This window comes from Trachurus trachurus (genome assembly GCF_905171665.1).
Source record: "Trachurus trachurus genome assembly, chromosome: 8".
Lineage (NCBI taxonomy): Eukaryota > Metazoa > Chordata > Actinopteri > Carangiformes > Carangidae > Trachurus > Trachurus trachurus.
This window is the reverse complement of record NC_139905.1, coordinates 910,001-933,532: the sequence shown is the minus strand read 5'-3', so window position 1 is coordinate 933,532 and position 23,532 is coordinate 910,001. Positions and strand designations below refer to the sequence as shown.

Below are 23,532 nucleotides of genomic sequence, written 5' to 3'. Positions count from 1 at the left end.
TGATGTCATGTTGTGATGTCATCAGACTCACCACGAGGGGGCGGAGCCAAGTCCACTTTCACCTGGACCGGACTGTGATGCAGCTGAATGAATGAATGAATGAGAATGATTGAATGAATGAACAGGACCTGGACCAGTCTAGTCCAGTCTAGTCCTGGACCAGGTCAGTGAACACAAGGTTGTGTTCTCTCGCCTATCCTCTTTTCCATCTACACCAATGAACTCACCTGCAACGCCAAAAATCTGACGCTTCTGAAAGTACGCTGACGACATGGCCCTGGTGGCCTGTCTGACAGATGACCATTCCCTGTTCATATACAGGCAGTATGTGGACTTCATGACCACCTGGCTCTGGGACAGCTCCATGCACTGCAAAAACTCAAAATCTTACCAGGAATATTTGTCTCATTTCCAGTCAAAATGTCTAATTTCTAGTCAAAACAAATGTCATTCTACTTAAAATAAGACTCATCACATAAAAAGTAGCTTGTTTTTAGGCACTTTTTACTTCTTTCAAGCATATTTTCACTTGAAATAAGAAGAAAAATCAGACAGTGGATCTAGTTTTTCTTTCTTATTACAATCACAAACAACTTGCTTTCACTGGCAGATTTTTCTACTTATTTCAAGTGAAAATTAGTTTGAAACAAGTGAAAATGATCTAAAAATAAGTACATTTTTAGGTGATGAGTCTTATTTTAAGTGGAAAGAGATTAGTTTTGACTAGAAATGAGACATTTTGACAAGAAATAAGACAAATATTCTTGGAAAGATTTTGAGTTTTTGCAGTGTGGTCCTAAACATCTCAAAGACCAAGGAGCTGTGTTGTGGGGGCCGCCAGACACCTGACAACCCCCACCCCCTCTTTGAGCCTCTCATGCTAGAGGGGCAGGCGGTGGAGCAGGTCAATGTTTTTAGGTACTTGGGCACTGATATCGATCACCACCTGTCCTTTCTCCAACATGCAGATGGAGTTTACAAAAAGGCCCAGCAGCGCAGGTTTCTTTTGAGGAGGCTGAAAGGTTTTAATGTAAAACAGGACATTTTAACAGTAGTGTACCGGTCACTCATCGAGTCAGCCCTCACTTTCAACATTGCATCCTGATACAATTTCCTAATGGAAAAAAGCAAGAAAAAACTCTCCAGAATCATAAAACAAGCTGTGAAAATCACTGGTACACCTCAGTTACAACTTCCAGATCTCTACAGACGCGCAGTACAGAGGAAAGCGCTCTTGATCACTACGGACCCCTCACATCCCCTCCACGGCTCCTTTCAGCTTTTACCATCAGGCAGCCGGTTCAGAGTACCCCTGGCCAAAAAAAAGACCTACAAGAACTATTTTATCCCTACTGCAGTGCGTATTTTAAACGAAAAGAAATAGGTACTTGCTTTTAGGGCAAGATTTATCTGCTGTTGCAGCTTTTATGTGAGCGCCACAGGATTTTTAGGGTTTTTATGGTTTTTATGTGAGATTTTTTAATGTGAGTTTTTATGTTGGTGTCTGTATGTTTATGTTTAACTGAGCCCAAACTGATGACAATTTTCTGTCCCTGAGACAGACAATAAAGTTTTTTGAATTGAATTGAACTGAATTGAACTCACCTGTGTGGTGGCGGCGGCGGCCCAGCCGGGCGCCCCCCCCTGCTGGCTGTCGGGGGCGGGGCCTGTGGGGGGGAAGTGGTGGCCTGTGAAAGGGGGGGCAGGAAAGGAGGGGTGTGTTGGTGGGTGGGGCTTATGGCCGAGGGAGGGGGGGGACATGGGGGGAGAGAGGGGGGTGTGGGGGGGGGGTGAAGGCGGGGGACAGCGGCTGGGTGTGGGGGAGGAGCTGGGCCATGCTCATGGCCAGAGACAACATGTTGTTGAGGGAGAAGAAGGGCTGGTCGGGGGGGGGCCAGTGAGGGGCGGGAGGGGCGGAGGGGGAGTAGGGGGGGGAGGGGAGGTGATACTGAGGGGGAGGAGGGGGGAGGGGGGAGGAGGAGAGGGTGGGGGGGTAACTGTAGGGGTAGAGGGGGGGCTGAGGGGGCGGAGCTGGGGATAGGGGGGGGTAAACAAAACAGAGTCAGTTCCATCCGTCAATCATAAACATGATGTCATTAGAATATGTTAGGCCCCGCCCCCCTCGCTCTGCTGATTCGTTTTCCCACCCAGTTCAGATGAAGCCACGCCCACTTCTGTAGAAAAACCTCTTAAAGGGATAGTTCAACATTTAGTCAAATTGTCCCATCACCATAATCCCTATAGTCATAGCAGTAGGTTCGTTACCTTTAATTGTCGGTGCAAGCTGTTTTTAGAACGGCGGAGCAGAGCTGTGAGCTGCTCAGAGCTACGCTACGGAGGCTCATTATGGGATTTCTTGGTTTCCCTCATCATCAAACTCATCAAATACACAATCCAATAACTCCACAACGCTCTGGTGGACAAGTTGTGAGCTGCACATTCACCACACTATGAGATAATAACACAACGTTACCACACAGAGTTGTTTTAGAGGGAAATACAGAGACTGATGATGAAAAACTGTCCCTGAAGGCAACGTGCATCAGTGGTTTTGCATGAATTTCCCTCTAAAACAACTCTGTGTGGTAACGTTGTGTTATTATCTCATAGCGTGGTGAATGTGCAGCTCACAACTTGTCCACCAGAGCGTTGTGGAGTTGTTGGATTGTGTATTTGATGAGTTTGATGAGAGAAACCAAGAAATCCCATAATGAGCCTCCGTAGCGTAGCTCTGAGCAGCTCACGGCTCTGCTCCACCGTTCTAAAAATAGCTTGCATCGACAATTAAAGGTAACGAACCTACTGCTACGACTATAGGGATTATGGGCAATGGGCCAGTTTGACTAAATGTTGAACTGTCCCTTTAAGAGGTTTTTCTACGGAAGTGGGCGTGGCTTCATCTGAACTGGGCGGGAAAACTCAGCTCATTCACCTGAGGACGTGTGGAAGGACTGTGACCTCAGCGGCCGCACGGTGGGCGTGGCCTCACGGTCCACGTGGAAGTCCACGCCCTTCGAGGGGGCGGAGTCAGCGTCAATGTCTGGCGGGAAAACACAACGACAAAGGAGTTAACTCACACACACACAGACACACACAGACACACACACACAGACACACACCCCTCCCTGTGTCTCCTTGGTTACCTGGCAGCGAGGACGAGGACAGCGCTCTGACGAGGCCCGAGGTCGACCGCTGAGGCTGCAAGAGTCCACACACACACACACACACACACACCGTCAGTAATCCATTACACCAGGAAACGATACACAACACACAACACAGACACACACACACCATCAGTAATCCATTACGTTGTTCAATATACCAGTCTCTTCACTTCCCTTCTCTTCATACTCGACGACAGACACACTGGTTTCAATTTATTTAAAGCAGATATCAGCTTCACGGCCGTTTCGGCTAATGCTGCGTTCAAGGCAGGCTTTTGAAACCGTAAGTTACAGCTTCAAGTCACAACTACGACTTGGTAGCGTTCCAGGTAACCCGTAGCTCGTGTTTTTACCATCCTGTTGTCTGTGAAAGTTCCCTATAACGGCCACTCGTAACTTCCGACCCGTGAACTCGTACCAGATCGAACTGGTATGACTTCACAGGAAGGAAAAACACAAAGTACGAGTTTCTTTGAACGCACCATGAGTTAGCAGCCCCCGCCCTTGTCAGGCATCAATTGGTCCTCGTGCTACGTCACCACATTCACGCGCATCCCTTGGCTGCACACACAGCCCTTCATGCCGTTCTCTCTCCTCATTGGATAACACTTGTATCCCACAAGGAAAATTTTCTCCTCGGGTTACAGCAGAGCAGAGTGACGGAGAGACTCGTGTTTAGGCTGAAATACTTCATGTAAGTGATTGCTGACGGAAAATAGGACTATTTAGGACTTATATTAACAAAAACATTCCACTGATATCTGCTTTAAATGTATTTATTATGATTAGCTACCCGCCTTATTTAAAACTGTATTTTGTACAACTTACATCTAATTATCAAACCAGGCGATCTACTTCTCCTTACTTTGCAGTGCCTCACAATAGGAAATCAATAGGTACAAAAGCATTCATGTTCAAAGGTCCAAACGACTGGAACCATCTACCTGTAGTTATCAGATCATCTCCATCACTAATCTGTTTTAATCAAGTCCTATCCACCTTGAAACACCCTGCTCCTGCTTTCATTAACTCTGTCACCTTATTTCTTCATATTTTTATCTTTATTTTCTCATCTATTATTTGTTCAAACTCTGGTTGCAATTTTGTCTAAGTGATTTTTGTATATGTCTGTCTTGTTTGTTCTTTTGGTTTGATTGTTTGTTTGTTTGTTTGTTTTTTGTTTTGTTTTAGTGTCTGTATTGTATTGTATTGTCTTGTTTCCTTTCATTGTATTGTGCTGAGTTGTGTTATGTTATATTGATGTTTTTTGTGTAGGACCCCCTCGTAAACGAGTTGTTACAACTCAAGGGGCTTATCCTACTATAAATAAACAACTTCAACAACAACAACACCAGGAAACGATACACAACACACTACACAACACACACACACAGACACACACCGTGGAGTCGGGCGGCTGCTGATGCATCAGAGACTCCACCTTCTTGATGATGTCGTACATGCGGAGGATGAATCCCTCGCGCTCCGACGGGAGGAGGAAGTCCCTGTGGAGCTGCACACACACACACACACACACACACACGATGACATCACGGTTCGGTTTGGTTGTGCTGCTCTCTGATTGGCCGCTGCTCCTCACCATCACCGAGGCGATGTCCTCTGGGTTGTCTCCGTCCAGGTCGAACTTGAACGTGACCATCTTACTGTTGTGAGTCTGCAGCTGGCACTCCACCACGCGGTCCACCATGTCCGACACCTTCGGACGCACACACAGAGACACACACGCACACGCACGCACACGCACACACACACACACGCACGCACGCACGCACGCACGCACGCACGCACGCACGCACGCACACACACACACACACACAGAGTCAGTGTGTGCAGGGTTGTGTTGATGAAGGCAAGGCAGTTTTATTAGTATAGCCCGTTTTTACCACCAGTTTGTCTCAAAGGGCTTTACATCCCATCATAACAACATCCTCTGTCCTTAGACCCTCACATCCACTGAGGAAAAACTCCATAGAAAACCCTTTTAACAGGGAAAACCAGGAGAAAGCTCAGGGTGAGCAACAGAGGAGGGATCCCTCACCCAGGACAGAGATGTTGTTACAGACAAGAAAACAGTTTATAACAGAGAATGTGAGAAAAATGTTGGAAATGGAAATGTTAACAGCAGCTGAAGGAGGAAACTTCTGGTAGGCAAGGGAGGCAGGGAGAGCAGACTAGAGCACTGGAAAAGAGAGTAAGGACACCTCCATTGACTCCCGTGGTTAAAGCCTCATGCCCCCTAGTGGCAGGATATGGGTATTGCAAAAGCTCCCAGAAAACCCATTCACTCCAATGTATGTGTGTTGCCCACTTGCTGGTAAATTGATGAAAACGGCCGTGTTTTTGTTTTTAGGTGTCTTGGTCATATCAAATTATACTTAGAATTTGTTGATTACAAAATGTAGATTGAAACATTCATGTAGACAACTGTTTTTTTTTTAACTCGCCTATGTGTTAAAGCAGAAGTAAGCGATCCGGTGGTTTTGTCTAAGTTCGTTAGTTAGCAGCCCCCGCCCTTGTCATGGATCTATTGGTCCTCGTCCCTACGTCACCACATTCACGTGCATCCCTTGGCTGCACACACAGAGAGGACTGCCCCTTTATGCCGTTCTCTCTCCTCATTGGATAAAGGTTGTAGGATACAAGGAAAGTTTTCTCCTGGGCTCAGAGCAGAGCAGAGTGACTGACAGACCCGTGTTTCAGACCAAACACTCTATAGAAGTGAAGATACAACTATTTAAGACTTATATTAACACAAACATTCACCTTACTTCTGCTTTAATGTTTATCTGTAAAGGATCCTCAATGATGCTATTAACGTGGGTGATCTATAAATGTCCTTAAATTATTGAAAACACCACACTGCTCATTCACCAACAATGCAGAGATGTCAGTTCTTTAGTAAAACCCATATTCCTCCACCAGGAGGCGCTGCCATTGGACCGATGCTGTCCTTACAGAGCTCTAGTTCGGACCGGCTCAATGGGAGGACTGGATGGCAGACTGGTCTAACAACAGGCCGGGGGGGGAGGGGGTTGTGTTTTCACCCCAGTGATCCTCAGGCGAGCCCTCGCTCTCCTCCTGAACTGCCTCGTCGCCGCCCGCCTCAGCGCTTCCTGGTTGCTCTTCTCTGATTGGCCGTCGTTGGCGTCACTCAAACCCGAGGTCACGTCGGAGGTGCAGCTGCAGACGACACCGACGGGACGAGACAGAGAGGGTTAGGGACGTTCAAATGAGACGTCAAGACCTTGGAGTGTGTGTGTGTGTGTGTGTGTGTGTGTGTGTGTGTGTGTGTGTGTGTGTGTGCTACCTGTCGACAGGTGAGGAGAATCCACCGACGGATCTGGATGACGGTCGTTCTGCAGCGTTAAACACAGCGATGCTCTGGAGACACGAGGACAAAGCGTCAGACTGGTCCTCATCCTCATCCTGACTCAGGCGCTTTCACACCTAATACAGGGTTCTTACGGATCCTTAAAAAGTCTTAACAGGCATTGAATTCATTAATCTAAAAACAAGGCCTTACTTTAAAATGTCTTAAAGGGACAACGAGGAGTTTTGGAAAAGCGAAGAGTTTTCACACTACATTTATGAGCCTCCGCACCGTAAAATTCTTTCACCGGCACAAGACAGACTCATGTTTTCATTCATCAATAATTAAAGTCAGAGGTTCAAAGAGGTTCAGTTACTGTCGTAGTTCCGACCATAAACGGCGATTCAGCTGCGTTATTCTCATTAAGGAAACGCTGGTCGGCTCGACCAGCGTTTCCGCCACCACTAATAATAACAAAATAACGATAGAGACAGAACGATATATTTATCTAAAATGGACCCATTAACAAGTGTGGGTAGCGGAGATTCATCCACATTAACGTGAGACTTTTTTATAACCGAATAGAAACTCCTCGTTGTGCCTTTAAATCAATTTTTCAAAAGTCTTAAAAATGTTAACACATGGTAAGTGGGATTTTATGGTTGTAATTAGTCTCAAATCTCAAAATAATTGGTAACATTCTGACATAGAGAAGTTAGTGGCGGCCGTCAACGCTAAATCTCTCACCGCCTCCAGCTCCCGAGTCAGTGTTTTTTTTTTTCCTGACTTTTTATGCATTTATTTTGAAAGGACAGCTGGAAAGAGACACAATCCATTATTCATGTAGCAGTCACTTTACCTTGGATCACATAGGAAAGTGGGTAAAATTGTCCCTAACCCTATGTAATTGATGTGGTGTTTTTTTTCTTCTTTTTTCTGCATCTGTGTTTATTGTGAAGTCGGTCTTAAATTTCATTTCAAGTGGCTTTAAAAAAGTCTTAAAAAGTCTTAAATTTAACTTGGCTTAAGCTGTAGGAACCCTGTAATAGTCCGGACCAAGGTCCAGACTTAATTCTTTTTTTTGTGACATTGTTTCCTTATAGTCCAGTAAAGTTGCTTTCACACTGCTGTTATGCCAGCGGACTAAAGGATCTACCTACGTCAAGACGTCATTACCCGCAAGGGCTGCGCCTGCTTATAATGGTCAGTGATTGGCTTGTGGATGAGCGTCTGACGTTAGCGCATAGGAAGTGCTCTGAAAAAATAAATAAAATACAAATATGTGTAAAAAATAAGAAAAATAGTGTGGAAAGCACGCTGTGGTTTGTAATCGCAGTGCAGAAGAGTGAGTTTGGAGCTGATGAAAGGAGAGAAAAAAGAGGGTCGTGCTGCGGCGGAAATGCTCTCATTGATGAGAGCAGCAGCGATCAGCGATCAGCTGTAACTGTGTAGTGGAGGGGAACACACACACACACTATGCGCACACACGCGCGATCCTCCTGTCAGCTGCGGCTGCATCTCTCCAGGTCACCTGTGTGTGTGAGTGTGAGAGAAATAAAAGCTCTGACTTGCTGGGGCAGACGTTGTTTGGTGTCACCCGCTGATAAATATCCGTCTTTTTCAGACTTTTTTCGATGGAAAAAAATATATTCGGGTCAATGTAAAAAAAAAAATAGGCTATATAAAAAATGCATGTATCATTTGGGGATTTATATTAAACACTCTACTGTTTAATTCCGTGTAAACGTTTACAAGTGTAGCCTACACTGACACACCCATCCCTCTGACCAAATCTGGATATAATATTTGATCTCCTCCTCTCCCCAAGTGTTGCTGCGGCTCATCTTTCCTTTTTTTTCTGTTATTTACTTTTTTCGGCACGAGCGAATCTGACGTGACTTCCTGTATTTGGTCTGATAGTTCGAACTAGAGCACTGTAAAAGAGAGTAAGGACACCACCATTGACTCCCGTGGTAAGGGTTTAAGGGTTCAAGGGTTTAAGGGTTTAAGGGTTTAAGGGTTTAAGGGTTTAAGGGTTTAAGGGTTTTGCCCCCTAGTGGCAGGATATGGGTATTGCAACAGCGCCCAGAAAACCCATTCACTCCAATGTATGTGTGTTGCCCACTTGCTTGTAAATTGATGAAAACGGCCGTGTTTTTGTTTTTAGGTGTCTTGGTCATATCAGATTATACTTAGAATTTGTTTATTACAAAATGTAGATTGAAACATTCATGTAAACAACTATTTTTTGTTTTGTTTGTTTTTTACTGGCCTATGTGTTAATGTTTATCTGTAAAGGATCCTCAATGATGCTATTAACGTGGGTGATCTATAAATGTCCTTAAATTATTGAAAACACCACACTGCTCATTCACCAACAATGCAGAGTTCTTTTGCAAAACCCATATTCCTCCACCAGGAGGCGCTGCCATTGGACCAATGCTGTCACTACTCTCTTTCCTAGCGCTCTAGTTCGAACCTTCCAAAAAAATGCTTTCACACTACGCAGCAGAGAACTTTGGTCCAGGATAGTCCGGACCGAGACCGAAGACTTGGCTGACCTTTGGGAAGCGCAGCACGGGAAGGGGCGGAGCCTTGGAGGGAGCGCGGGCCGCGGGCCGCGGGGTTTCCTGGGCCACTGGAGCAGGGGCAGAGAGGGGCGTCGTGGGGGCGGGGCTAGTGACAGGAGGGGGCGTGGCCTCAACCTTCTTTATGACACCAGAGGAGCAGTCCAGGTCCCAGTCCGCTGCCATGGCAACCAGAGGAGAGACACAGAGAGAGAGAGAGAGAGAGAGAGAGAGAGAGAGAGAGAGAGGTTTCAGTATAAAGGTGGAGATGACGGACGGACAAATATGGACACATGTGCAGACACACACGTAATTTACACTGCAAAAACTCAACATCTTTCCAAGAATATTTGTCTCATTTCTAGTCAAAACTAATCTCTTTCTACTTAAAATAAGACTCATCACCTAAAAATTAACTTGTTTTTAGATCATTTTCACTTGTTTCAAACTAATTTTCAATTGAAATAAGTAGAAAAATCTGCCAGTGAAAGTAAGTTTTTTGTGCTTGTAATAAGAAAGAAAAACTTGCTCCACTATCAGATTTTTTCTACTTATTTCAAGTGAAAATCTGCTTGAAAGAAGTAAAAAGTGTCTAAAAACAAGCTGCTTTTAATGTGATGAGTCTTATTCTAAGTAGAATTAGATTTGTTTTGACTAGAAATAAGACAAATATTCTTGGTAAGATGTTGAGTTTTTGCAGTGTGTATGTACAGCTCTGTATACTACCTACTGCTGTAACATGTTATGTCAAAATGTAAAAAGCAAAAGAAAAGAAAAGATTATGATGAAGATTTTATTCTGTGGGTAACGGGGGCGGGACTAGATCAGCTTTTGCTTCTCCCGCCTTTTCCCTTTCGGCCATGTGTATTGTATTATTTGAACTAAGTTGAAGTGTGATGATGATGATTTAATTCAGGGGTTCTCAACTAGTTTCACTCTGGGCTCCACATTTTCCCGTGGTCATTAAGTCGCGACCCACTTTTATCAAATTTTTTTTAAGCCTTTAAAAACTAATTTTGCTCTTTATTGAGCAAAGTGCATTTCAGAGCACATGAATGAAACTGAGGAGTTACCATGACAACTGCATGTACGGAAGTGAATAAAAAAATATCAAACTGCGCAAAATGGAGACCAACAAAATGATGTATTTGACTTCTAATGCATCTCTGCATTCAGAGCATGTTCACTAAAGTGAATAAATATCAAATTGCACAAAATAAAGACCCACAAAACAAAACCAGATTCACTGCATCAGGCCACATTAATAAGAAACTGATATCTTTGCATTCAGAGCAAATGGAGCAAATAATAAGAAAGTGAGGAGGAGCATTACAACTGCATGTGTTCACGTGTCTCGTGCCTTTCAAAATAAGTTATTTTTCAAAATAAAAGACATGTCCAACATCAGATGTGCATTAAATATTATTTACTGTTTTGACCAGCTGTCCGCGACCCATCCAGAACGGGTCTAGACCCACTTCTGGGTCCCGACCCACCAGTTGAGAACCACTGATTTAATTGACATGCCCGAAATAAACAAATAAATAAATAAAAAATTTCAAAATAAAAGCGCAGAGAGGACACAGGAAGTGAGACTGACATGTGGCAGAGGAGTAGGAGGTGCGTTTGGTCATCTTGTCACCCTCGTCTCCGTCTCCGTCCGCTCTGAACGCGCCGCCGATCCCAGAATCCACCTGGCTGCTGCTCGACGACGGCCACCATGATGTCACGGTTGCCGTGGGAGGAGCTTGTATCCAGGGAGCAGCTGCTGCTTCCTGCTGCGACACAAACACGTGGATTCACATCATCGTCAGAGTGGAACAACGAACGGTCTGGGGCAACTAGTTACTTTAAACAGAGAGTAACTTACTTTACTCTCTGTAATGGATTCATTCATTCATCCATTTTTCATGGATCATCCATTAGTGGTCGGTTAAAGCAGAAGTGAGTGATATATTTGTGTTAATATAAGTCTTAAATAGTTGTATCTTCCGACAGCAATCACTTCTATAGAGTGTTTGGACCGAAACACGGGTCTGTCAGTCACTCTGCTCTGCTCTGAGCCGAAGAGAAAACATTTATCGTATCCTACAGTTTTTATCCAATGAGGAGAGAGAACGGCATGCAGGGCTGTGTGTGCAGCCAAGGAACGCCGTGAATGTGGCGACGTAGCGACGAGGACTGTTATGGTGCGTTCAAGGAAACTCGTATTTTTCCGACCTGTGAAGTCGTACCAGTTCGATCTGGTACGAGTTCACCGGTCAGAAGTTACGAGTGGCCGTTATAGTGACTTTCACAGGTAAAACAGGTCGGAAAAACACGAGTGGGTTGCCTGGAACGCTACAAAGTCGTAAGTTGTGACTTGAAGCTGTAATTTACGGTTTCAAAAGCCTGCCTGGAACGCAGCATTAGCCAAAACGACCGGACCACTCACTTCTGCTTTAATGCCTGTGTGGTGTTATTTTTAAAATGTTCAACATTTTTTAATTAGTTATTCATAAAATAAAAAGCTTCTATCAACCAAAACACAAGCCGAGTTGGAACTTTGATGCTCAATATCTCGGAACGACCCAAAACGGAGATAGAACCTTGTAATTCTAAGCTCACGATGGTCAAAATGTAGGCTACTCTGTTACAAGTAAAAGTAGCTCAGTCGACATGTTACTCCAGTAAGAGTAAAAAAGTACTTTAAAAGGTACTTAAAGCAGAAGTAAGCGATCCGGTGGTTTTGGCTAATGCTGCGTTCCAGGCAGGCTTTTGAAACCGTAAATTACAGCTTCAAGTCACAACTTACAACTTTGTAGCGTTCCAGGCAACCCACTCGTGTTTCTCCGACCTGTTTTACCGGTGAAAGTCACTATAACGGCCACTCGTAACTTCTGACCCGTGAACTCGTACCAGATCGAACTGGTACCACTTCACAGGTCGGAAAAACACGAGTTACGAGTTTCCTTGAACGCACCATAACGTCTTGTCAGCCGATGGAGTTAGCAGCCCCCGCCCTCGTCATGGATCTATTGGTCCTCGTCCCTACGTCACCACATTCAGGCGCATCCCTTGGCTGCACACACAGAGAGGACTGCCCCTTTATGCCGTTCTCTCTCCTCATTGGATAAAGGTTGTAGGATACAAGGAAAGTTTTCTCCTGGGCTCAGAGCAGAGCAGAGTGACTGACAGACCCGTGTTTCAGACCAAACACTCTATAGAAGTGATTGCTGTCGGAAGATACAACTATTTAAGACTTAGATTAACACAAACATTCACCTTACTTCTGCTTTAAGTATCCAAAAGTACATGCTTCTAAAGTTACTGTAAGTCAAAGTCAGAGTAAATGTCTTATTCTCCACATCAGTGAATGACTCTAATAGTTTGTAAATGAATGTAAGGAGCTTTGAACTCTTGTTAGTGAGAATGAACTCTTTGAAAGCAGCTGCACTGATGTGCTGCTTTTAGGGGTTAGGGTTTCCTTCTCTGACAAACACAGCTTGTGTCCAATAGGAGTTTAGAAAAAGACCTGAAAGTAACCAGTACTTTTCAGCCTTCCTACTAATTAACTCCAGTAAAAGTACTAATATTTGTCTTGGAAATGTATTCAAGTAGAGTAATAAGTACCAAAGAAATCTAATACTCAAGTAAAGTACAGTTAGCTTAGCATTAGCCTTTATCCTGGTCCGCCTCTTTGTTGCGTCCTCCAGAAACACTTCCTGTTTTGGAGTCTCTGGCTTGTTACCACAGCAACGGGCTCCAACTCACCCTGCCGGAAGAAGACGCTGCTCTCTGATTGGCCGGTGGAGGGCGTCGGGGGGCGGAGTCGGGCTCCTCCTCGACGACGGCGTCGCTCTGTCGGGTCAGGCGTCGCTGTTTGTCCCGCTGCCGCTTGATGACTGTCACGCGGTTTCTGATCGCCCTGGCAACCAGCTTGTAGTCCGCCTCGCACACGAAACCCAGCACCACCTGAGAGACAGCGTGAGGTCATCATTTTTTTTCATTTTATCTGGTAAATATTTTATTCATAAGCAAAAATGTTCAGCCTCCAAACCAACGTTTTCTCAGTTTTTAATTGAATTGAATTAACTTTATAAATCACTACTAGTCTTAGTCAAAAACAAAAAGAATACAACATTTTTTAGACAACTATGAAAAGACATTTGATATAGCCTACTCCCTGGCTGCTATCCTCCTGGGCCAAGGAAGGAAGGACGAAAGGAAGGAAAGAAGGTAGTTAGGAAGGAAGGAAGGACAAAGGGAAAGAAGGAAGGAAGGATGAAGGGAAAGACGAAGGGAGGGAGGCAAAAAGGATTGTGGAAAGAAGGAAGGAAAAGGGAAGGAAAGATAGATGGAGGTAGGGAATAGATCAGGTCAACTGGATCAAAAGAGGAAGGAAGAAGAAGTAAGGACAAAAAGAAGGAAGGAAGCAAAGAAGGAAGGGAAAAAGGAAGGAAGGAAAGAAGGAAGGATGGAGGAAGTGAACAGAAAGACAACACAACAGGAGGGTTATGAAATGTATGATAACAGAGATTATTACCTACATCTATGTATTGAATTGACAATGTTGATTGATTGATTGATTTTTTATTGCTGTATTTATTTTTTCTATTCGTTGTCTTTTTGAACGTGAAAAAGCTCTCGAGTGTTGTGTTATGTGTTAGTGTTTGACACGTTTTGTATTTAAATTGAATATTTAAAGCAGAAGTAAGTGATATTTTTGTGTTAATCTAAGTCTTAAATAGTTGTATCTTCCGACAGCAATCACTTCTATAGAGTGTTTGGTCTGAAACACGGGTCTGTCAGTCACTCTGCTCTGCTCTGAGCCGAAGAGAAAACTTTCCTTGTATCCTACAACCTTTATCCAGTTCGATCTGGTACGACTTCACAGGTCAGAAGTTACGAGTGGCCGTTATAGTGACTTTCACAGGTAAAACAGGTCGGAGAAACACGAGTGGGTTGCCTGGAACGCTACAAAGTCGTAAGTTGTGACTTGAAGCAGTAATTTACGGTTTCAAAAGCCTGCCTGGAACGCAGCATTAGCCAAAACCACCGGATCGCTTACTTCTGCTTTAAATAAAGAGGGAAAAAAAGTGTGGTGTGATGTCATCGGTGTGGTGTGATGTCATCAGTGTGATGTCATCGGTGTGATGTCATCAGTGTGATGTCATCTCTACCATCTCCTGCGCCACCTCCTCAGGAACGTCCTTGTAGAGCTCGAACAGGAACTCGATGGCGTTGTTGTCCTTGTACTTCCCGTGCAGCTTCTTGTTGCCGCCCATCCGCAGCCACAGCTTCAGCGCCGCCGCCGAGCCGTCGTCGTCCTCGGCCAGCTCCACGTTGACGCCCAGCTCCTCCTCGAAGAACCGGTGGTCCAGCAGGTCCTGCACCGTGAACCTGCAGAGGAGGAGGAAGCAACAAGCTGCTTCTTTACTCTGAGCTGTAAAAGAGAGTAACGACACCACCACTGAGCCTCATGCCCCCTAGTGGCAGGATATGGGTATTGCAACAGCGCCCAGAAAACCCATTCACTCCAATGTATGTGTGTTGCCCACTTGCTGGTAAATTGATGAAAACGGCCGTGTTTTTGTTTTTAGGTGTCTTGGTCATATCAAATTATACTTAGAATTTGTTTATTATAAAATGTAGATTGAAACATTCATGTAAACAACAATTTTTTGTTTTGTTTGTTTTTTACTCTCCTATCTATGTGTTAATGTTTATCTGTAAAGGATCCTCAATGATGCTATTAACGTGGGTGATCTATAAATGTCCTTAAATTATTGAAAACACCACACTGCTCATTCACCAACAATGCAGAGATGTCAGTTCTTTTGCAAAACCCATATTCCTCCACCAGGAGGCGCTGCCATTGGACCAATGCTGTCCTTACTCTCTGTTACACTACTCTAGGTACAACTAGAGAAGTTTGTCGATCTCTGGACGGGGTTCTACTGGTTCTACTGGTTCTGACGCACCATTAGACCAGGGGTTAAAGGACAATTCTGCTGTTTCCATCCCTCAAAGCCACAGACAGCGTCAGATGGAGACTCAAACATGCAGCCAGAAGTTTATTTACTTCAACAAGCCGACATGTTTGTAAAACTAGATCTAATTCAAAGTCTGGCGGAGTCGAGACCCAAGTTGACGCTCGGTGTGTTCAGGTGCAGTGGGAAGCTCCCGTTTGTGTCATAAACACAGGAATATCAACTCTTGACTTGCTTCAAGTAAAAAAAAACTTCTCGGCGCATGTTTCAGTCGCCATCTGACGCTGTCTGTGGAAAAAAATTTACACTTGAAGCAAGTCCAGAGTTGATATTCCTGTGTTTATGACACAAATGGGAGCTTCCCACTGCACCTGAACACACCGAGCGTCAACTTGGGTCTCGACTCCGCCAGACTTTGAATTAGATCTAGTTTTACAAACATGTCGGCTTGTTGAAGTAAATAAACTTCTGGCTGCATGTTTGAGTCTCCATCTGACGCTGTCTGTGGCTTTGAGGGATGGAAACAGCCTAAGCAGCACAACTTCAATCCGCTCCCATTCATCGCTGCCGTGGCGACGCGGGGACAGACCATAACTACCGCAAAACAGGAGGAGACACTAAACTGAAAACCTTCAGATTCCTTCTTTTAGACCTAAAATGTTAGGAACATACAGCCCCGAGGTGAATTTGCCCGGAATTGTACTTTAAACTTACAGAGGAATATCCCTTTAAATGCGGTCTGTGATGTCATCATTACCTCTCGCTGCTGTCGGTCCGGATGCAGCCGTCGATGATCTCCTTCAGCTCCGGCACGGTGACTTTGTGGAAACTGTCCGGTTTGATTCCCTGACGGACAAACACAGACTTCAACACCTCAACAAACCAAACCAACCAACCAATCAGGAAGCAGCAGGCGCTCAGGGGGGCGGAGCCTCACGTTGGTGACTTTGCGGTAGATCTGGGCGGCGTTGTGGCACTCGGAGTACGGGTACTCGGAGGTGGCCATCTCCAGGATGCACATGCCGAAGGCGTAGATGTCCACGGCCTCGTCGTACTTCTCCTCGTACATCTCTGGAGCCATGAACTCCGGCGTCCCTGAACGCACCACGGGTCACAGCATGAGGCACAACGACAAAACGACTAAACGACAAAACTCAAACAACCAGGGGCCTCATTTATCAAAGAGGGTGTAAAACTGCTACTAAATATTTGCGTACGGCGAAAAGACGAAAATGGCGTACACCCTAAATATTTACACCTTTTTCAGATCAATCAAACTGTGCGTACGCACAACTCTCCGCAATAAACCACACAGGACTCAAGAATGGTGCACACGTGAACACACCTCTTACTCCGCCCCCGGAACGCCTATATACAACTATATATGGTCAGCACGTGCATATTTAATTAGCCATGTGCTCTCTGTGGCGCAGCAACTTTTGTGACAACAAAGTGACAACGGAGACAACGGGCGGAGGACGGGGGAAAGAAGCGGAACTTCTTCGCTTCTCCGAAAGCAGATACACGGGCAATAAATGATCTTGCATTTTAATAAGCTACAATAAAAACAAAAACCTCCCAAATCTCAACAAAAGGGAGCAGAAAGAAGAAGAATCTTATGTAATCTGCCCGTTTATCCCAGAAAATCTTTTCTTTTTTCTTTTTTTTTACCTAGATGTTAAAACAATGTAGGAAGCAGGACGATAGTTACTATTACTTTGAACGCCTTTCCACTACACAGTTACAGCTCTACTGGACTCGGTTTAGGTAATTTTCCATTACAGCTGAGTCCTTCACAGTTCCTCCTCAGAGCCGCGTTGTCTCACTCTTTATTCTCTCCTCTCGTCAGCTCCAAACACACGTGCACCTCGTTAACTCAGGTGACAGAATAATAACAGTCTCAGTAGCTGCAGATCAGTGTGCGCTGCTGCCGGTGTGTTTTTAAACTTGGATGGTTTGATCCTTGTCGGACGTCACACACAGCCTAATCAAAAAAGCAAAATCCACAATCCGCTCTGTTTATCAATGAACATATAGCCTAGTGTTATTATAGAGCGGGTTGGATTGCCAGCATCAACGGTCCACCACTACCACAATTACTTCATAAAATCCTACTGTGCTCTTCTAAATGTACTCCGCTCCTCTCTCCCTCTCACACTGCAGTTCTCTGACTCAGCAACGGTGTCGCCAATTCCTCCTGTTCCTAAAAAAAGGCGTACGCCAGGGTCAAAATGGGTGTAAATGTCCGCACTTTTCCCCGTCAGGTTTTGGCTTGATAGATCCCAAATTTGGCGGAGAAAAGTGCGTACGCACAAAACGAGGGGAAAATGGCGTAAAAAAAAGGTGTATCCACAATGATAAATGAGGCCCCAGATGCATCTGAGGTCGCTTTCACACCTGAAAGTCCGGACCAGAGGGAAGAGATGATACATTGTTGCAATGAAGTTTTGGTCCGGTCTGTGTTCACACTGTCCCTTGTCAAAACCTTTTTTGTAAACAAATGACACGTGGTCTACAGGTCGTTCAGCTATTGGTCAGAACATTTGTTGGAGAAAATCACTTTCTGTCATTTTTTTCCTTCATCAACAATGGGGAGCAGCAGCTTTGACAGTTCTCCTTTGCAAGGAGACTGTGGCAGGCACACTCTCGCTATGAGGACATGAATGAATGAAACGATATTGCGTTGGTCGAGCCAAAAGCCGAAAAATCTATTCGTGGTTGACGTAATGTATTATGGGAAACACTGCTGTGTTGGTTTGCTTCCTGTATTAAAAGTCTGATTACGTTCTCACCTGAAGCGAACCGGACCATGGTTCACTTCCAACCGGACCGAGTCCTGACTGTTTTGGGGGACCATGGTCCGCTTGTTTGGTCCAACAATAGTCCGGGGGAGTGTTCACACCTGAAATTTTGGTTCGGACCAAACTGAAAAGTCCTAAAGTCCGGACCAAACGAGGCTAGTGTGAAAGCGACCTCCCCCTGGACTACTGTCCGGACAATAGCTGAATGACCTGTAGACCACGTGTCATTTGTTTACAAAAAAGCTGCGTTTTGACAAGGGACAGTGTGAACACAGACCGGACCAAAACTTCATTGCAACAATATATCATCACTTCCCTCTGGTCCGGACCGTGGTGTCCAGACTTTCAGGTGTGAAAGCGACCTTAAACTTCTCCTCGGTCTCGTACCGATGACGCTCTTGGCGAACGAGGCCTTCTTGAGCGTGGCGAGGCCCAGGTCTCCGATCTTGACGGACGCCGACGGCCCCGTGATGAAGATGTTGTCGCACTTGAGGTCTCGGTGCAGGATGGGAGGAGAGCGCGTGTGCAGGAACTGAAGCCCCTTCAAGATCTGGAAGCTCCAACGCTGCAGCAGCTTCAGCTTCATCTGACGAAACCGCCGCAGGTAGCTGCACAGAGACAGAGGGGGAATATACCTTTATTCTGAAGGAGCTTTAAGACATCTACCTTTATTCTGAAGGAGCTTTAACACAAACATCTACCTTTATACTGAAGGAGCTTTAACACAAACATCTACCTTTATTCTGAAGGAGCTTTAATACAAACATCTACCTTTATTCTGAAGGAGCTTTAACACAAACATCTACCTTTATTCTGAAGGAGCTTTAACACAAACATCTACCTTTATTCTGAAGGAGCTTTAACACAAACATCTACCTTTATTCTGAAGGAGCTTTAATACAAACATCTACCTTTATTCTGAAGGAGCTTTAATACAAACATCTACCTTTAAACTGAAGGAGCTTTAATACAAACATCTACCTTTATTCTGAAGGAGCTTTAATACAAACATCTACCTTTATTCTGAAGGAGCTTTAACACAAACATCTACCTTTATACTGAAGGAGCTTTAACACAAACATCTACCTTTATTCTGAAGGAGCTTTAACACAAACATCTACCTTTATTCTGAAGGAGCTTTAACACAAACATCTACCTTTATTCTGAAGGAGCTTTAACACAAACATCTACCTTTATACTGAAGGAGCTTTAATACAAACATCTACCTTTATACTGAAGGAGCTTTAATAATCATCTACCTTTATTCTGAAGGAGCTTTAATAATCATCTACCTTTATTCTGAAGGAGCTTTAATACAAACATCTACCTTTATTCTGAAGGAGCTTTAATACAAACATCTACCTTTATTGTGAAGGAGCTTTAAGACAGACGTCTACCTTTATTGTGAAGGAGCTTTAATACAAACATCTACCTTTATTGTGAAGGAGCTTTAATACAAACATCTACCTTTATTGTGAAGGAGCTTTAATACAAACATCTACCTTTATTCTGAAGGAGCTTTAATACAAACATCTACCTTTATACTGAAGGAGCTTTAATACAAATATCTACCTTTATTCTGAAGGAGCTTTAAGACAGACATCTACCTTTATTGTGAAGGAGCTTTAATACAAATATCTACCTTTATTCTGAAGGAGCTTTAATAATCATCTACCTTTATTCTGAAGGAGCTTTAATACATCTACCTTTATTCTGAAGGAGCTTTAATACAAATATCTACCTTTATACCGAATGAGCTTTAATACAAACATCTACCTTTATTCTGAAGGAGCTTTAATACAAACATCTACCTTTATACTGAAGGAGCTTTAAGACACATCTACCTTTATACTGAAGGAGCTTTAATACAAATATCTACCTTTATTCTGAAGGAGCTTTAATACAAACATCTACCTTTATACTGAAGGAGCTTTAATACAAATATCTACCTTTATTCTGAAGGAGCTTTAAGACATCTACCTTTATTCTGAAGGAGCTTTAATACAGACATCTACCTTTATTCTGAAGGAGCTTTAACACAAACATCTACCTTTATTCTGAAGGAGCTTTAATACAAACATCTACCTTTATTCTGAAGGAGCTTTAATACAAATATCTACCTTTATTCTGAAGGAGCTTTAATACACATCTACCTTTATTCTGAAGGAGCTTTAACACAAACATCTACCTTTATACTGAAGGAGCTTTAACACAAACATCTACCTTTATTTTGAAGGAGCTTTTGCACAAACATCTACCTTTATTCTGAAGGAGCTTTAATACAAACATCTAACTTTATTCTGAAGGAGCTTTAATACAAACATCTACCTTTATTCTGAAGGAGCTTTAACACAAACATCTACCTTTATTCTGAAGGAGCTTTAATACAAACATCTAACTTTATTCTGAAGGAGCTTTAATACAAACATCTACCTTTATACTGAAGGAGCTTTAACACAAACATCTACCTTTATACTGAAGGAGCTTTAATACAAACATCTACCTTTATTCTGAAGGAGCTTTAATACAAACATCTACCTTTATACTGAAGGAGCTTTAACACAAACATCTACCTTTATTCTGAAGGAGCTTTAATAATCATCTACCTTTATTCTGAAGGAGCTTTAATACATCTACCTTTATACTGAATGAGCTTTAATACAAACATCTACCTTTATTCTGAAGGAGCTTTAATACAAACATCTACCTTTATTCTGAAGGAGCTTTAACACAAACATCTACCTTTATTCTGAAGGAGCTTTAACACAAACATCTACCTTTATTCTGAAACAGCTTTAAGACAGACGTCTACCTTTATTCTGAAGGAGCTTTAAGACAAACATCTACCTTTATTCTGAAGGAGCTTTTAGACAGACCTCTACCTTTATTTTGAAGGAGCTTTAAGACAGACGTCTACCTTTATTGTGAAGGAGCTTTAATACAAACATCTACCTTTATTGTGAAGGAGCTTTAATACAAACATCTACCTTTATTCTGAAGGAGCTTTAATAATCATCTACCTTTATTCTGAAGGAGCTTTAACACAAACATCTACCTTTATTCTGAAGGAGCTTTAACACAAACATCTACCTTTATTCTGAAGGAGCTTTAATACAAACATCTACCTTTATTCTGAAGGAGCTTTAACACAAACATCTACCCTTATTCTGAAGGAGCTTTAATAATCATCTACCTTTATTCTGAAGGAGCTTTAATACAAACATCTACCTTTATTCTGAAGGAGCTTTAATACAAACATCTACCTTTATTCTGAAGGAGCTTTAATAATCATCTACCTTTATTCTGAAGGAGCTTTAATACAAACATCTACCTTTATTCTGAAGGAGCTTTAATACAAACATCTACCTTTATTCTGAAGGAGCTTTAACACAAACATCTACCTTTATTCTGAAGGAGCTTTAACACAAACATCTACCTTTATTCTGAAGGAGCTTTAATACAAACATCTACCTTTATTCTGAAGGAGCTTTAACACAAACATCTACCTTTATTCTGAAGGAGCTTTAACACAAACATCTACCTTTATACTGAAGGAGCTTTAAGACATACATCTACCTTTATACTGAAGGAGCTTCAATACAAACATCTACCTTTATTCTGAAGGAGCTTTAATAATCATCTACCTTTATTGTGAAGGAGCTTTAAGACAGAGGTCGACCTACGTTTTGAGCGTCCCAGACGTCATGAGCTCCGTCACCAGGATGGTTCCTCTGTGTCCCCTCAGCGTGGACTTCCAGGAGTCGTAGAAGCGGACGATGTTGGGATGCTGCAGAGCTTTCAGCATCTCCACCTCCTCACAGAACCGCTGCCGCTCCATCTTGCTCAGGCGGTGGGTCTGGGGTCAGGGGTCAGAGGTCAGAGGTCAGAGGTCAGAGGTCAGAGGACAGAATGTAGTGCATCTAGAGCGCTGTAAAAGAGAGTAAGGACACCTCCATTGACTCCCGTGGTAAGGGTTTAAGGGTTTAAGGGTTTAAGGGTTTAAGGGTTTAAGGGTTTAAGGGTTTTGCTCCCCTAGTGGCAGGATATGGGTATTGCAAAAGCGCCCAGAAAACCCATTCACTCCAATGTATGTGTGTTGCCCACTTGCTGGTAAATTGATGAAAACGGCCGTGTTTTTGTTTTTAGGTGTCTTGGTCATATCAGATTATACTTATAATTTGTTTATTACAAAATGTAGATTGAAACATTCATGTAGACAACTGTTTTTTGTTTTGTTTGTTTTTTACTCGTCCATGAGTTAACGTTTATCTGTAAAGGATCCTCAATGATGCTATTAACGTGGGTGATCTATAAATGTCCTTAAATTATAGAAAACACCACACTGCTCATTCACCAACAATGCAGAGATGTCAGTTCTTTTGCAAAACCCATATTCCTCCACCAGGAGGCGCTCCCATTGGACCAATGCTGTCACTACTCTCTTTTACAGAGCTCTAGTTCAGACAAACTTACAGTACATTTCAAGGAAACTTTACAAAGAAACAGGAGCATAGAACTCCAGCTGTGTTCTCTCTGCACCGGCTTAAAGGTAAGGTATTATTAAGGGTTTATTAAGAGTTAAGAAATTAAGAGTTAAGGTGGAAATCCTACAGACTTAATGTGGAATCCAGGTTTAACTAATTCAGGTTAAACTAATTGAGGAGTTAAGGTGGAAATCCTACAGAGTTCCTCTTTAACAGAGTCCTCCTTATGGGGGACTGGCAGACATGCAGAACAACCACAGAGCCTCTACAGCACTAATTATGGAAGAATATAGTCATATTTTACATTAAATTAAACAACAGAAGCTGGTCTACAGCCTGTAAAAACCATGTTTATATGACCCAAACACTACTCAGAGAAACAACTAAACATCACACTGCATGAAGCTCCTCTGTGTGGACCCAGTCGCCACATTTCTGCAATTGCAATTTATACATGCAATTTTCGAGAAAAGGCCTAAAAAATAGGCTTGGTTTTTTTTTTACTCTTTTTTTTCTCCCAGGTTTTCAGACCGGTGTGAGACTAAAGTTGTTTTATGTGCTGGATGTTTCTGTGTTTATCTCTGTTCTTCCTGAAATTGTCTCTAAATGTATCATATTATTTTATTGCTATTTGTTTAATGTGAAGCACTTTGGTCGGCTGAGGTTGTTCTACCCAGCGCTGCCTCCTAGTGGCGCTGGTCAGCAGTCAGAGGACAGAGCTCAGAGGTCAGAGGTCAAAGGTCGTCACATGAATGAACTCCCAGATGAAGAGTGTGAGAACCTGCTGACGACTCCTCGCTTTGCAGAGCATCATGGGAAACCAGCACCGTCAGGCCTCGTGTGACATCATCACAACAACACAGGGTGTGTGTGTGTGTGTGTGTGCGTGTGTGTGTGTGTGTGAAGGAGAAGGCTCCGACCAATAGGAGCGAAGGACAGGCGACAGGTTTTAACGACCGTAAACACACAACAGGAAGATCAACACAGAGCCGACCTTTGACCTCATTAACTGTGTGTGTGTGTGTGTGTGTGTGTGTGTGTGTGTGTGTGTGTGTGTGTGTGTGTGTGTGTGTGTGTGTGTGTGTGTGTGTGTGTATGTGTGTGTGCGTGCGCATGTGTGTGTGTGTGTGTGTGTGTGAGCTCTTATCAGCAGCGACCAGCAGCCTTCTGACAGATACTGTGTACAGAACAACAAACTGCTGAGTCACCA

General features: G+C 43.4%; 1 protein-coding gene across 1 annotated transcript in view; it reads right to left on the bottom strand.

Moving 5' to 3' along the window:
- The window catches only part of LOC310989767 (serine/threonine-protein kinase WNK4-like), a 34,179-nt gene that overhangs the window by 6,812 nt on the left and 3,835 nt on the right, over positions 1-23,532 (bottom strand). Inside the window, exons 3-21 of the mRNA XM_083976915.1 lie at positions 21,522-21,694; positions 18,226-18,446; positions 15,975-16,132; positions 15,795-15,883; positions 14,228-14,447; positions 12,819-13,019; positions 10,666-10,843; positions 9,060-9,244; positions 6,496-6,569; positions 6,233-6,368; positions 4,768-4,884; positions 4,570-4,680; positions 3,144-3,198; positions 2,933-3,040; positions 1,835-2,031; positions 1,606-1,734; positions 923-1,015; positions 228-369; positions 32-163 (exon numbers count right to left, since the gene is read on the bottom strand). Of these exons, the coding sequence (XP_083833041.1) occupies positions 32-163; positions 228-369; positions 923-1,015; positions 1,606-1,734; positions 1,835-2,031; positions 2,933-3,040; positions 3,144-3,198; positions 4,570-4,680; positions 4,768-4,884; positions 6,233-6,368; positions 6,496-6,569; positions 9,060-9,244; positions 10,666-10,843; positions 12,819-13,019; positions 14,228-14,447; positions 15,795-15,883; positions 15,975-16,132; positions 18,226-18,446; positions 21,522-21,694 (2,719 nt within the window). The remainder of the gene's footprint in view (positions 1-31; positions 164-227; positions 370-922; positions 1,016-1,605; positions 1,735-1,834; positions 2,032-2,932; positions 3,041-3,143; positions 3,199-4,569; positions 4,681-4,767; positions 4,885-6,232; positions 6,369-6,495; positions 6,570-9,059; positions 9,245-10,665; positions 10,844-12,818; positions 13,020-14,227; positions 14,448-15,794; positions 15,884-15,974; positions 16,133-18,225; positions 18,447-21,521; positions 21,695-23,532) is intronic.